Below are 15,712 nucleotides of genomic sequence, written 5' to 3' on the forward strand. Positions count from 1 at the left end.
TAATTTTAATTTTGTTTTATTTTAATTTTTTTTTTATATTTTAATTTTTTTTTATTACTTTAACAATTTTTGAATTTTTCAATTATAATTTTTTAATTTGGGGTTAGAAATTTGAAATTTATTTTTATTAATTTTTTTATTATTTTTTATTAACTTAACACTTTTATTTTAATTTTTCAATTTTCATTTGGTATTTTGGATTAAAATTTTAAAAATTATTTTTAATTAAGATTTTCTGGATTACAAAATAAAAAAAATTTTTTGCAACCTAGCCGTAAGCATATACATACATACATACGAGTGCGTTCCGCGTATTTTAGAAATAATTCGTCTGGCGGCGGTCTATTTTCCCCAGGTGCCACTAGACGATAATGAAATAAATTTCTTCAATACTTTATTTTATAACCAAAACAAAATTATAAAAAATAGTGTTATATAATGGTCTGAGCTAAATTAAGACAACAAAGTCCAGAGGAGTACATACAAATACCCATTGGTGAATATGAATCGGGCATACTAGGTGACTATATCGATGTGTTTGTGTTCGTCACATTTCATTCTTAATCATATCGCCGGAACTGTTCACCGTCGACGGCATTACTCGCGCCCCTTTGGCGCCAAATATATATATTTACACTATATGTTCCATATATATATATATACGTGTATGAATGTATGTGTGCGTATGATTTATACCGTAGCGTAAGAATTTAAGTCGCAGTAGAGAAAATTCGCTTAATCCACTTGTCCGACGATTCATATATTTTTGGATAGTAATTTGTTTGATTAATTTATTGAATTTGCCGTGAGAAATGCTAACTTGAGTGCGGTTGGCGCGTAGGCTGTTGCTTCCTCTACTAATACTATTGCGCCGACGTGGGCACACTACACCCTTCAGCGCGTCGCGTTGCCCAACGCATTCGAACAATCGAGTTTGCTTTAGCTTTCAGTTGAGCTTTAAAAATGCGACGCACAAGTTAAATTGCCAAAAACAAAATAAAAATCAAATACAATTTTTGATGGCAAGTCAAATATAGTATATATAACTACTTACATACACACGTACGTATGTATGTATATGTGACTGATGACTTGCACTCAAAGTCACACTAATCAAGAAATTTTGCATATTGATAAGACAGGCCCACTTCTGCTGCCAGCCCAAATGTATACATATGTGTGTGTATTGCGAGCAATGATTTCGTTTTGCTTGTTTGTGTGTTTGTATTGAGGCATATAAATTAATTTCAATTTTGATAAATTTTTTTATGATGCCAGATTACTGGGGGTATATTAGAAAATATCTGCGACAAAACAAAAAAAACGAATTTCATACATCAACATACATGCAACCATACATACATACATACATATTTGTATATCAGCGAGTATATCAATTCATTTATTGCCATTTAATTGGCCACAGGGGCGCGTCAGTGGCCAGCGCTCGTTAATTGTACTACATACATACGTATTTATAACGGCATAGGTGATGACAGGCAAACAATATATATATATATTTATACTAAATAATTTATAATAAAACACTTGTTTGTGTGCATAAATTAAAATGTATATGCAAAATATTTTTTAAAATTTTTATTGGCATCGCTACGTCCACGGAATTTTAATGTCAAATTCTCACATGATCCAAATATGTTATTTATTACTTTTACTGTTTTTTATTTTAAAAATAATATAATTAGTTAAGTCATCTTGCCGTCCTGTTTTTATACCCTAGCAACCTGTTGCCATAAAGTATAATAGTTTTATTTACCTAACGGTTGTGCGTAACCCAAAACTTAGCGAGATAGATACATATATTACATATATATATATGATCAGGGTGACGAGAAAAGTTGAAATCCGGTTGACTGTTCGTCCGTCCGTCCTTGCAAGCAGTAACTTGAGTAAAAATGAAGATTTCTTGATGAAACTTGGTACGCTGCTTTCTTAATAGAACAAAATTACGAGTTCGTAGATGGGCGTAATCGGCCAACTGCCACGCCCACAAAACACCATTAACCGAAAACCTATAAAATGCCACAATTAAGCACTAAAATAAGAGATAGAACTGTACAGCGCACAGGCGATCGCAGTAGGGGCACCTGTAGGAAAAATTTTTTGATAAAGGAAGCATGACCCTGCCCTCTAATAACTTTAATGTAAATATCACCCTAATTACTTAAGCTACAACAACCAAATTTGCTGAGCACAAATCCTCTAAGTGTAAAAATAGATGAAATCGGATGATAACCCCGCTCACTCTCCATATAACGGTACGGTTAAAAACTGGTAAAACCGGGAGAAATCATTTACTAAACACGTCAGAGACGTTAAAATTTACCTCCCATATGGTATGAGAACGCTTTATAGAAGCCGGTGTAAAATTAGGACGATGAGCGTGGCACAGTCCACTCTTTGCTGAAATCACATATCTCGAGACCCGACCGACCGATTTCGATTAAATTTAGTACGCGGCATTCTTCACATATTCCCATGTTAAAGCGCAAAAATGGCCGAATTCGGAAACTAGACCTACCCCCCATATAACTATTATCAGCATTTTCGAACATCCGGCTGACTTTAATCCATAAAAAACCTTATGGTGAATATGTCGGACAGTGTATGAGTTATATATAGTATATTTATGTATATAACTGCTTGGATTCCGATCTTTTGGTTGACATTTTACATCTTAGAGTATTTCCCTGGTTTTGATTCTTGCAAGTATAAAATGTTCGGTTACACCCCAACATGGCCCTACCTTACTTGACAGTATAGCTGGTAAGCAGAAAATAAAAAATAAGTAGTTAAATGCTTATCGTATATATTATTAAGCTCACACACCTGATGATATTGCGAATGACATTTTTTTTTTAATTTTTCGGTGACGTCAATACTTTTCATTCGTAATCAAAACTAGTCAGCTAAAATATGCTAATGTAAGACTAGATGCTTCCAGCAATCAAATATCTGCGCTCTGCCTCTTATCTAATTGAAGCTTAAGAATAGGCTCGGATTAAAAAAAAAAATCAATTTTTTTGAAATTAGAGCCCTAAAAACGATATTCAATCAATAGAAGAATGAAAAACAGTCCTGCACAATCCGTAGAATTATCGAAGGGTTTGGTTCAGTCAGACACTATTTTTATGTCAAGTGAGAAGTCCCCATAGATGGCGCTACTAGAATTATAAATTATGATGATAAATATGACAGCTATCGGATCCTTAGTTTGTGAATTATACCATTTTGAGTGAAGCTATTTTGGTTATTAGGAAAAAATAGATAAAAAGGAATGTCGGGTTTTGATAAAATACAGTTAAAGCAAAAACTTAGTTTGACAACGAGTTTCTGGACACTGCCACAGGAAAATCAACCATCAAGGGTTGAAATCAAATGAGCTTGGAAGGCGATGAACGCAGTGAACACCCATGGATGTTATCGATGAAAACATAAATAAGGTCCACAAAATATTTTTGGATGACCGTAAAAAGCAGTTGTTCGAGATAACAGGCACTTTAAAGATATCAACTGAACGTGTACTTCATGTCATTCACGAATATTTGGGTATGAGAGAGCTCTGTACAAAGTGGGTGCTGCGCAAGCTGACTTGTGACCAAAAACAATGACGATTTGATGATTCGGAGCAGTGGAAAAACACAACAGTCGGCTGGCAAGGTTAAGGTTGAAAAAGGAAGGATGTTGATTAACATGATACATAGCGTTATTGGAACGTTTGAAGGACGAAAACGGTCGCAGTTGACAAAATTTTCACCGAGACAATGCACAGTGTCAAAAGTCAGTGAAAAGGGTGACAAAAATCCATGAAATGGGCATCGAAATGCTTCCGCGTTCAACGCATTCTCCAGATCTGGCCTCCAGCGACTATTTCCTGTTCTCAAATCTCAAAAGAATGCTCGCTGGGAAGAAATTTTCGTCGAATGAAGAGGTGATCGTCGAAACTGAGGCCTACTTCGAAGCAAGGAACAAATCGTATTAAAAAATGGTATCGAAAAGTTAGCGGGTCGCTATAATCGGGGTATCACTCTTGATGGGAACTATGTTGAATAAAGAAACGAAAGTGTCTTCATTATTGACTAAAATTTCAAAAATTATGAAAGCTTGGTGGCCGCATTTCGAAAATTCCATACAAAATTTAGTCGGAATAGAGTTGCATCTTCGTCAACTGTGAATATTAATAGAAATGGCGGCAAATTTAAATCTTGCGTTAATTTTGGCCCACCCTGCATATGGAAAAATATCGAAGCAATAAAAAATCGATTTTTTTGAATTGAAAAGCAAGTAGACAAGTGACAAGTTGCACAAGTTTGAAGTCTGCTTCTAAAAAAAGTTTGTCAAGGCGAGGGACTTCAAGAACTCATTGTCTAATTATGAGCACAAATCTGTTTTCAAGACTTATAATAAAACTATTCCTAAAATGCTTAAAATTTCAGTTTCGAGTATAATACAAATGGAAATAAAGTATGTAAAAGAATTTGAAACTATTCACTATTTAACTGCACTTAGTTTTAAGTCATTCTCATTTCCAGGGAATTTTTTGGTTAAATACCAATGATTTGCGTAAATTTCCTGCCATTAATGATGATTTCATAGAATTTCCGTAATAAATAATAATTATTCGTTAAGTGATAAGCGTAGACGGGCGCTTACTCTATGAGTGTCTTGTGAACTTTTTCTTTCAAATTGATTTATATTAATTATTATCATTTTAGACTATATATTTTTCCATCGATTATTGAAGGCTACGTGATTTACATCACATAAAAGTGCCCAAAATTGGGAATTTTCCGAAGGATTAGTAATTTTTAAAACTGTCACGCGAACTTTAGCTCAAGAAATGTTTAGTCATCGTTACAAGAAAGCTGTAATACAAATATGTGCTGTTGAAGAGTGTTCATGCCTAGCTTTATTGACACAATGTATTAAGTATTTGTATGTCTATAATATTTTAGAGTCCGGCATCAATAAGTAAAATGTCACGTGTTTGGTTTACAGTGGACACAGGGTTGAGCATGCGTATACGTAACATTAAAATACCTGATTTTCAGGGAATTTCTTTTTTTTTTTCTCAAAACTTTTTTCACATTTTTTAAAATAAAAAAAAAAAAAAACTTCTTACTCATTTAGTCGTTATATACCCATTTTATAATTTTTTTATTATCTTAAATTGTTTTCAAACTTCTTAAAACAAAAAAAAACTTACTAATTTATAATTTCAAATAATTTTAAAAATACAAAATAGACTTTGGGTTACAGTTTGAAGTATTTGAAAATGGTAAAAAGTGTAAAACATCATTAAATAAGTTGAAACCCAGATAAAATAAGAAAAATGAAAGAATAAATAATTAACGGTGGATCTGAGGAGAAGGGGAAGGGAAGAGGTTGGTTGAATTTTTATGGATTAAAATCGGTTTAGCTCGATTAAGAGAGTCCTATGGAGCTGCTACTACGAAATAAGTGGTGCAAAAATAACAAAAAAAACAGCAGTTTTGAATCATTTGGTGATAGTGATACATAGCTTTTTGGAAATATCAGAAATCAGATTTCAATGATCGCCCTTAAATTTTATTTTCATTATTTTTTTTTGTTTTATCTACCTCTTCCTTTTTCTATGCTTTTCATGCTACTATGACTTTTTTTCTTTCGAGAATTATCGCCCCAGGTCTATTACAAGAATTTTTATGCATTATAAGGATACTTGCTTTGAAAAATTCTCAAAATAAGCCTATTACCAATAATTCTATACATTATAAAGAAACCTCACCCATTACCCAATTTTATCATAATGTATGAGTAGCTTCTAAAATACTACCGGAAGTGAGTGACAGAGATGTTGTTGGAAAAAATACTTAGTCATAGTTAAAGTCTATACAATTAATAATAATTGTCAAAATTTTTGACATTTCTTCGATCACAAATGATTAATGTGCCACTGCCTTATATAAATATTTGGTCTGATACCAGTGCTACATACATATATACCTTTAGCTAAAAAATGTGTGCCTAATACATTGCTATGTACATATTTACAATGGACTTAAATGTGGTAGGTATGTGTTGGGGTTTACTAATCCAATTTCCTCGCTGATAACACCGTTCAAAACCTATGCATAAACGTGTGGAAGCAGCCAAATGTTAGCATATACATATGTGTTTAAGCATTATGGTTCTCATTACGTGTATGCTTATGGGCTCTAGACACGAGATAACACCATCACGTGATATACCATGTTCACGATTTGTATAACGCCTTTTTGGTCTCAGAACGATTCATGTGTGCACAATGCATACACTTGTAAGTATATATGTTATATGTTTGTGAGTGTACATGTCTGCCATACATGCACCTACATCGTTATAACTAGACAATTTCGAATCATAAACGAACAGTAGTTGTTAGCTTAGCATGATAAGAGCGTATGCAATTACTTATTTCAAATGCTCTGCGCCGTTTCCTTTCATGTCTGTATGTCTGTATGTATGTAGGTATGAAGGTGTGTTTGTATGTTCGCAGCCAATGGAAATTGAGGCAAACTATGAAAATGTTGCCGTAGGTCATTGACTAAATACTAGTAGATATGTTAGCTGCAGCCGTTCATGGACTTTAGAGCATATGTGCATACGTTCTTGACTAAATTGAATGCTGATAGCGCAAAAAATTTATAAGTAACGTGTGTAAATGTTGCACATGCACACATACCGACACATCTAGTGTGAATTATGGCGTTAATGTATGTTAACGGCAATTTGCGTATTATAAATTTAATCTCATTGCAAATAAAATAATTTAATCACTTTAAACAAAGCAATGGAATATGCAACTGATTATTGCAGTTGTAAGAGTTTAGATAATTCGCGATGAAATGTTTGTCTTTGATAAGTATTTTAGCATTTGTTTTGTAATATACTATAAATATTTTATAATTGAAAAAAAAAAAAAAATCATATCTCTACCCCGCATTATAAAACATTATAGAATAAACATGAGGTATCAAAGAAAATATTCATTGCACCCAATAGGGAGAGGTTTTGAAGAAGAGACGCAGTGACGCAGTTTCTCACGGATGGATTGAAGTTCAAGGGGAAGGTTGGAGGGCAGTTTCTTGTCGGAAACTCTCAATAAACTCTTATTCCAGACTGCTGGACCACGTAAGCGGCTTTTAAGTAGAAGTTGCAGCCATCATAGTAGCAACAGATGTACTTCCCCGAAGTGGAGCTTCTTTTAGGGAGGTATGCACCTACTCCGATAACAGAGCTGCTATACAGGCCTTGGGCGCGTAGACAGTGAGCACAAAGCTGGTCAAAAAGTTTAATACCAAGATAGCAGACTTGTGTTTGAGTGCCTGGCCTCAGAAGAATCGTCGGAAAATGTAAAGCCGATAAAATTGCAAGACAAGGCACCCGTACCCAAATTTCATCAGGCTGAGTACGAGCAGGAGTTTCTCTGCCTTCGTACATGAATTTATGGGTCTTATGTGAGCTCAGCAAGCGTTAGACAACAGCCGGAATTTGTGGAGTTGCTAAAGCCTTCTGGCCCCAGAGTAGAACGTAATAAGTCTATTCATGAAACATGAAAATTTCGAAAACAGTTGATTTAAATAATTTTTTCCACAATTATACATTTGTAAAAATACCCTAACATCCTCTGCTGATCGAGTTAACATGTCAATGCAATGTTAACAGAAAATCTTAATAACATTTTAGACCAACTCTGTTAAGGTTAGGCTCAATACATTCTCTGCTATGACTGTTTAGATCGACATGCATTATTGTAGCCTACTTTCAGGCTGCAGTTGTAAAGCATACAATCGCTACGAGGAAAAAATTACCGCATACATTTTTTGGTTATAGGTATAAACAAACATATATAAACACTAAAATATGAGCTCTAAACGAATTTAACATTTTTCACTAAATTCATAAAATGCACCACTTACCATGATATGAAACAGTAACGAATGATATTTGTACGCAGGTCTCAGTGCAGCCGATAGGCTTCAGTGTGCGCACAAATTGGCCATCCTGTATGGTATACACGTTCACAGTGCCGTCCTAAACCATAAAATACAAACAAATTAAATCAGAATACAACAAAAGTCAAATTACGGTAAATTTAAGCAAATTACCAGCGAACCCGAAACGACCATATCCAATTCAGTATAAATGGCGACACTCGAAATGGCATCATCGTGACCGTAGAGTGTGGTCAATGGTTTGGGCGAGAATGCATTTTGCGTATTCAGCTGCGTTATCGCCTGCAAATGTGCTTGCCCAGTAAGCGCATGCATTGGAATGTTTGTGCTGGCCGGCACATTGCCGTACTGTTGCGACTGTATGCTCCAAACGATGCAGGTACAATCACGCGAACCGGTCACTAAGTAAGAGCCGCAGTTGTCCAACGCCAGGCATGTGATGATGTCTAGTAGAAATGCAAAGATATTTCGACTGCTTAAAAGGACAAAGGGGTGTAAGCTACACTAACAAACCTAAGTGCCGCGTCACAGAGGCAACTGCTTTTCCCTTATGTAAATTATAGACACGCAGCGAGTTATCCCAGATGCCGCCGGCATACAATAGCTTGCCATCTGTGCTCACTGCGAACAGTTGTGAGTGTGGATGTTGTGAGGGATGGAAGGGGCCAAAGATGCGTTTGCGGTTTCTAAAAGAATAAAAAAATACATATGTATGTATAAGCAAACAAATAAAAATTTAAATACTTTTTAGATTATAGAAAATAATTTTATTGAAAATAATTTGCTTATAACAGAATTTGTTCGTCCACCTCCAAAGCTTATTATTAGAGTTCTTTAGAAAGTTCTTATGATACCGCACCCCGGGATATTATATTTCACCTTTGCTTACTTCAAATTGGTAGTTGTTGCGTCGATTTCCAGCAGAAATCCTCGATCCTTATCATAGGACATCCATGAGTTAGCACCAAGTATACATGATTTCGATATGCTGACAAGCACATCCGGACTGAGTTGTAGAAATGAGCGCGGCGGACTGCGCGGTGCGCTCAGGAAGACAATTGGATCTTTTGGCGTTGACAGCTCGCAATAATATTGCACAACCTTATCGAGGAATTGCGTAAGATCCGGTCGTTTCAATTCGGCGCGCACCAGTTTGAGTGCCGTCTCCTCTTGTGTCAAACGACGCGGATGCGGTTCACGCAATAATTGTGATGGCACTTGACCGAAGTTGTTGATCATACCTTCAACAGCTTCACGTTCAACGGGATTGGTGATTTTATCCAAATCGACGGCACCTTCGTATGAACAATAGTAAAAAACGTTGAGCGCTTCGACAGCTTTGGGGCCTTTCTGTTTGTAGCTGTGTTAAAATACGGGTTTGATACTTAATATACTGCCGGCAAATGTTTTGTCATGAAAATACTCACCCGAAAATCAAATCGATCCAATGATGCAGGTTTTGACTGACATATTCCGATTCTAAAGCACGTCGGTGTATAGCTATAAACTCCTCCGGTGTGTTGGCCCATGTTGGCAGTATGACGTCATCCACTTTTTCTTTTGTTATTTGCAAGTGACCCAAATCAAATCTAAAATTGGTAAATTATTGTTATATTGCAATTATAGCAGCACATTTTAAAATATACATACTTGTTCTTATTTTTCAGAAATTCGGGAAAATAAAAGAATTCTGGTATCAGCTCCTTCACATCGTTCGGATTGTCCATTAACAATTTCCACGTTTGTGGTATCGAGTGGAATTGTCGATCGGCCACATCGAAGCGTCCACTTTGCAACTCAATGTGTAGCGACGTAAATGGTTCCACGCGCAGCAAATAATGCAAAACACCGCCAGAGTTAGAGTAATGTGTGCCGTAATGGAATTTCGGTATCGCACCCGAGGGGTCTTCAAAGGACTCGTATTTGATGCGCACACCAGCCTCATTTTTAGGATTGATCTAAAGTGTGTGTGAGTTATAAGTGTATAAGAGATGTGAAATATAATGCGATTTTTAAGGTAGCTTACCACACCAACAGGCTTGGAGAGATCGCGAAAAGATTTTGGATCGGTTAAGTCTAAAACATCGCTGGTATAGTCGGATAATATCCAAGGAAATACTGGGTACTGACTGAGGTCATTGTAAGAGCGGCCTAGAAGTGAATGAAAACAAATTATAAATAATATAACTGTACTTAGTATTATAAAAAGTGATTACAAAAAGATTTATTTTAAAAATATAGTAACAAGAAGTAATCAAGGAAGATATTGTATAGTTATATTCCAAGAGAATTTGATTATTCTTATTACTGATAAATGAATGAATGAAGTAATGGTCAAACTACGAGTTAAAATTTTTTCTTGACAAAATGGCGTCATATTTAAGAAGGTCATGTGAAAACTTTAAGCCGATTGGTTCAGACGATTCGTAGAAAATTTCCTCACCGAATATAAAAACAGGGTTTCGTGGAAAGCCCGCGTTTAAAGATTTTATTGATTTTTGTTGTTATTGTAGAATTATGGCGACATGACAGTTCTTGATCGGATACAAAAATCAGAGTCCGTCCCGGTTACGTAGAACAGACTGTTGTGGGAACGGAAATTTTATTGATCGGCTCTTTTCAGAGTCGGTTGGACCGATCGGGTTGATAATATACTCTCAAAAATTTGAAAGGGATTTTCATGGAACGCTCTTTAACTGAGTCTTACATAAACACAAAACTTTTTGTCGAATCAACATCAAATTTGGAGCATCTTCTCAAATATATATGTATATAATGGTAAACTAATTCAAACGAAGCAATGACTTACCAGCGATTGTATTCAAGTACATAAGATATTCGAAATTGGAAATCTCACGATTTACCCACTTCTGTGTAAGTCCCGAAGCGCGCAATAATTCTCCGGGAGAGCGACCGGAGCCATATAAAATGTTTGGCGGTTGGAGGCTCAATATTTTCGTAAAAACCTTGTTGCGTGTCTACAAATAAATTAGAGAAGTAAATTGCAAAATTTGTCAACTCCAACACTGGCAGCCTATTTCGTATTTCGATTCCTATTCGAAGTCGATCAATTTAGATTTCGACAATATTCCACGAATTGAATCCAAAACACACTTAAAAAGAGCATCGAACCCCACTGCAGCTTTATATCAGCAGTGAAACTCACCTTTGTTGTAAAATTGAGAAAATAACTAGTCTGATCGATTAAAAATATTTCCAAAGCGCTGCGCCGCAAATTGAATTTGCGCAAATGTACCTCACGTATTTTGCTGATTGGAAAGCTGTTTCGAAGAAACTTTAATACATATATTCAATCAATCTAAGCTGTTTACTCACCGAAAATCGTGTTTGGAGCCATCTTCCGAAGGCGGACTCAAATCGATGAAGGTGAATAGCGTTTGATTCACCTCGATTTTACCCTTCACCTTCGTCATCAGCGTAATCAGTTCGCAGTCTTGTGAAATGACTGATTTTTCCAGTGGCACATCTTGCTGCGATTGCGCTTCAATCGATTGACGCAGCTCCTCTTCGAGCTGTAGATTCTCATCGTCTGCTAAAAAGTCACGTACAACGGCACTCTTAATTGTCGAGTCGAATTCCGAGATTTCTCTAAATTTTCAATATTTGTTTTTAATAACTTATGAAATATATATAATATTTTTTGGGGCCTTACCTTGGATCATAGGCATTTGTGGCATTATCACGTAAATTCGCCGCGTTCTCGTGCTTGTTCGGATACAATTGCGGCTCGAGTTTGAGACGCATGCGCGCGACATTCTCATGATTGGAGAGCATCCAAAACTCTTCCGGCGAATTACTGAAAAAAGAATGAAGAGATTAGGTTGGAGGTTGGTTCACATGTATTTATAATTTTTAAAGGTTGATACATATATTCGATTTCACGTTATGATTGCTAGCTTTTGCGAGCACACTTTGAAATTCAGGGTGAGGGGTGTACATGTACCATAAAACGTCTAATGATTATACCGCTATAATTTTCAAAGAAGTTTTGTTTGATTTTGGATTCTTGAAATTCTTTTTATAAATCTGTTTTACCACTGTGTTAAACATTTAGTCCAGTGTCATGCGAATAATCATCTGACGCCCCTCTCTCTTTGGTCCGACTCCATCGAAACAGCATGTTTCGTGGGCCTTCCGTTAGATGACGTCGCCGACAACCTGACGAACCCTTACCATCCCAACGGGGACTAGATACCCATTATAACAACAACAACATTTAGTCCAGTTGTAGAAATTTCAGGTCGGAAAATAAACGAAGAATAACGTTCCTCTTCTCTCGAAGCACCGAATGGATTATGAGACTAAATCTATTACTAAGGTCCGGCAATTTACGCAAGAGACTTTGGACGAAACTTGAAGTCTCTTTTTGGAAGACATTTTAAAGATTATGAAAACTAATAGCTTGAGAACCAGCCAAGAGGCAAAAACTCGAAGTCTCTTTTTGGAAGACATTTTAAAGATTATGAAAACTAAGAGCTTGAGAACCAAGATTTCGAAAACCGTGACAATTCTCTATGAATGAAAGACAAACTTTTGTTGCGAAACTTATATAGCACAGTATTCGAGGTTGGAAAGCAGACAGATCTCATGCAAAGCTTGACTTAAATCAAAAAATTTATGTTTCATTAGCTTTTTCAACCTTTTCCAATAACAAATAAATAATAAATTAAATTTTTGTTTTAACAGTTTTTTTATTAACGATGAAAGTTTTCAACAAAGACAATGAGTTTTTCTAGTTTATTTACAAATGGATGTCCTCCGTTGAATTGCATTGTTCTACCAATAGTTTGGCGCGCACAGCGCTCCCAAGTCCACCAGCAAGGCAAGCAACTCAACAAATAGCTGACATTTCGGACAAGAGTGTGTCGGTACGTTGGTTATCTACGGGGTCAATGGTCAATCTTCCAAGCGGTTTCCTTTTGTTTAGACAACAATTGGAGCGGCAAGGGTTTTGGCGGCAACGACGGGTGCGACTGGAGCGGCCACAACTGGGGCAGCGACTGCCTTGGCGGCGACGACGGGAGCAACAGCGGCGACTGGCACATCCTTTTGGACGACAGCGTTGAAACCGTTAATGGGATCAGCGTAGTAGTTGACAATACGACGGGAACCATCGGGTTCGATGAGCGAGTATGAGCCACGAACGATGTCACCATCACGGGTCTCCTCTTGGGTCTTGGAGTCACCGGTCAAAGCATCTTGTACATTGTAAGCGTAGGTGTATTGTGGGTGTGGGTCAACAATGTCGGAGGCGACAGCAACTGGAGCGGCAACTGGTGCGGCCAAAGCTCTAGCGGCAACTACGGGCGCTGGGGCGGCAACAACGGGAGCTGGAGCGGCAACAAGTGGTGCTGGGGCGGCCAATGGAGCGGCAATTGGTGCAGCCAAAGCTCTTGGGGCAAGGAGTGGTGCTGGTGCGGCGGCATAAGTTCTGGCAACGACTGGTTTCACAATGGGTGCGGCAGCAGCCAATGGAGCTGGAGCGGCGGCAACCAATGGAGCGGGGGCGGCGTAACGAGCGTAGATGGGACCAGATGCGTAGGCAGCTGGTGCAGCGGCGTAGGCCAGAGGTGCTGGAGCAGCAGCGTACGCCAAAGGCGCAGGTGCGGCAATGATACCAGCGTTGGCAGAGAGCGCCAAGGTAGATAGAACAGCGGCAAACTGTAAAGCAAAGGAAGAAGATGTATGTAGTGTGTGAGCGTGTGTGCTTAATCCAACGGACACTTGGACACTGCCTACGACGGTACTTAGAGCGACGTAGAGGCGCGCAACTGCATCGTCTACTTTTCGTAGAAACGCGTAATCCAAGCGCCCGTTGCCTTCGTACATAGTACGTTAGGAAGGATGTGGTGTTTGTCGCAGGAGCTCAAAATACTTACAACGAATGGACTCATTGTGTGCTTAAGCTGATTAGATTCTCACTGTCGGTTGATTAAAACAAAACTGACATACTTTTTCCAAAATCGCGACGCTTTTTATACTTCAAAAAATACCAAATGAAGCGCACGCGCGATGAGACCGTAGCTCTCGAAAAAGAGAAGAAGACGATTTCCGAAAATTTGAATATTTGCATTGTAGCGGCAGCGCGCTCTTCCACACTCAGTCTCAAAGCTAGAGGTGTTGCGGATTGTACTAAAAATTGCTCTACAATTTTTGTTTTGGATTTTGTTTTTGTTTTTATTGTTTTTTTTTTTGGATTTTAGCAAGCATATGACCTCTTCAATGCAAGCCATACCTCGTATATGAAGGGCGGGTGGCGTTAATTCAAGAAGCCAAACACGAAGCCCAACTACCAATGACCAACTAAAAGCATTTTGAAATTCTGCTGGTGAATTCTGGGCACGTAAATCGGGTAAGTCAGCAAGGCAAACGCGTGAATACATACATTTCAATATTTATAGCACATACACATGCGCATACATTTGCATGCCAGCGCGCTTTCATGGCATCGGTTGGTGAGCTAGCAAAGTGTGCGACACTCACGCACGTGGCTTGTGAGCTACCTACTCCAAAGGCCTGCACGGTGTGATGGCCGTAGTAATGCAGTGACATGGGGAACGACATCTAATTGTTGGAATCAGCAGCGCAAGCGCCAACGCATATCAATAATTGCAATTCAATGCAAGTAAAAATAAAAAAAAAATTATAAAAAAAAAAAATAAAAAAAATTGTTTTTTATTTATTTAATTTTTTCCTTGCCTCAGCGCTGGAAGTCTTTTGCTATAAAAGAAATACAGCGTAAATCTGCATTAAAGCACGAACCTACATATATACATATATAAAAATACATACATATCTAAATATGTATGCAGCATGCATTCAATCAACGCTAGAAATTGCCCAAAATGTGAAACAAAAATTGCGATCGCCACGATAACGCACTAATTTCATTCAATCGCTGAAATTTTGTGACTTCAATTTAGCCATTTAAATGACTATTTTTGGCCTTTTTATCGCAAGCCATTTTAATTTGATTGGCGTAGTGAAAAATGGAAAGCTTCACAATGAGTTGCATATTAAAAAAGCGGCTCACAAGCGAGGCATGCTGAGCATAGAAAATGCCAAGCACCAAAATAAAAATAAAATTAAACCAATTTAGAATAAGGAAGACTGAAAATGCGCGCGTAAAACTGTTTAAAAAAGTAATGAATCTGAGGTATTCAATCGGCATTTGGTGTCGTAGAAATTGTGTTAAAGAACAATGAGGAAGAATTCGCAGGCGAATTTTAAATAAAGAATTAAATAAAGCAAAGTTTGCAAACAATTTTGTGCAAATATTCAAACAAATATTTTAGCAGCTTTTTCTATTCATACATTGTGATAAAAAAGTACCCGGAATTTGTGAATAAAATGAAAAATATTTAATTATGCATCAATATTTGTTGTGTCGTCTTCAAAGTAATCCCCATCAAATGTAATACACTTATGCCAACGAAGGCCTCGAAACACTATCCATAAGCATTTTAGCTCCTTCACCGAATTTTGTTGTATATCTACGATCGACCGAGAACGAGTTCCACAGAGCGGAAATTTCAGTTTAAGGAACAAGAAAAACACACGAAGCCAAATCTGGTGAATACGGTGGTTCATCGATGGCTTTAAAAGCGGTCACAATCATTCTCTTTAAAAAAAAAAATCCAGCTTTATCAGGACGAGTCAAGCAAAAACGCGTTTCATACCCAAAATATCCATCA

The 15,712-nt window shown here is 37.2% G+C and overlaps 2 protein-coding genes across 3 annotated transcripts in view; both read right to left on the minus strand.

The window, feature by feature from the left end:
• LOC105231483 (neurobeachin-like protein 1) overlaps window positions 1-15,712 on the minus strand; it is a 104,548-nt gene that overhangs the window by 21,037 nt on the left and 67,799 nt on the right. For both annotated transcript variants that reach the window (XM_049458545.1, XM_049458544.1), the window contains 11 exons: window positions 11,671-11,814; window positions 11,334-11,606; window positions 11,164-11,278; window positions 10,807-10,975; window positions 10,024-10,148; window positions 9,648-9,955; window positions 9,425-9,586; window positions 8,887-9,357; window positions 8,511-8,683; window positions 8,151-8,443; window positions 7,962-8,076 (listed from right to left, as the gene is read on the minus strand). In XM_049458545.1, the coding sequence (XP_049314502.1) occupies window positions 7,962-8,076; window positions 8,151-8,443; window positions 8,511-8,683; window positions 8,887-9,357; window positions 9,425-9,586; window positions 9,648-9,955; window positions 10,024-10,148; window positions 10,807-10,975; window positions 11,164-11,278; window positions 11,334-11,606; window positions 11,671-11,814 (2,348 nt within the window). The remainder of the gene's footprint in view (window positions 1-7,961; window positions 8,077-8,150; window positions 8,444-8,510; window positions 8,684-8,886; window positions 9,358-9,424; window positions 9,587-9,647; window positions 9,956-10,023; window positions 10,149-10,806; window positions 10,976-11,163; window positions 11,279-11,333; window positions 11,607-11,670; window positions 11,815-15,712) is intronic.
• Window positions 12,684-14,028, minus strand: LOC105231418 (larval cuticle protein A3A). The gene is made up of 2 exons (XM_011212707.4): window positions 13,898-14,028; window positions 12,684-13,679 (listed from the first exon to the last, which is right to left on the minus strand). Exons 1-2 carry the CDS (start codon window positions 13,910-13,912, stop codon window positions 12,942-12,944), a joined length of 753 nt encoding a protein of 250 aa, XP_011211009.1. The 5' UTR covers window positions 13,913-14,028; the 3' UTR covers window positions 12,684-12,941.

Source organism: Bactrocera dorsalis, chromosome 5, assembly GCF_023373825.1.
Source record: "Bactrocera dorsalis isolate Fly_Bdor chromosome 5, ASM2337382v1, whole genome shotgun sequence".
Lineage (NCBI taxonomy): Eukaryota > Metazoa > Arthropoda > Insecta > Diptera > Tephritidae > Bactrocera > Bactrocera dorsalis.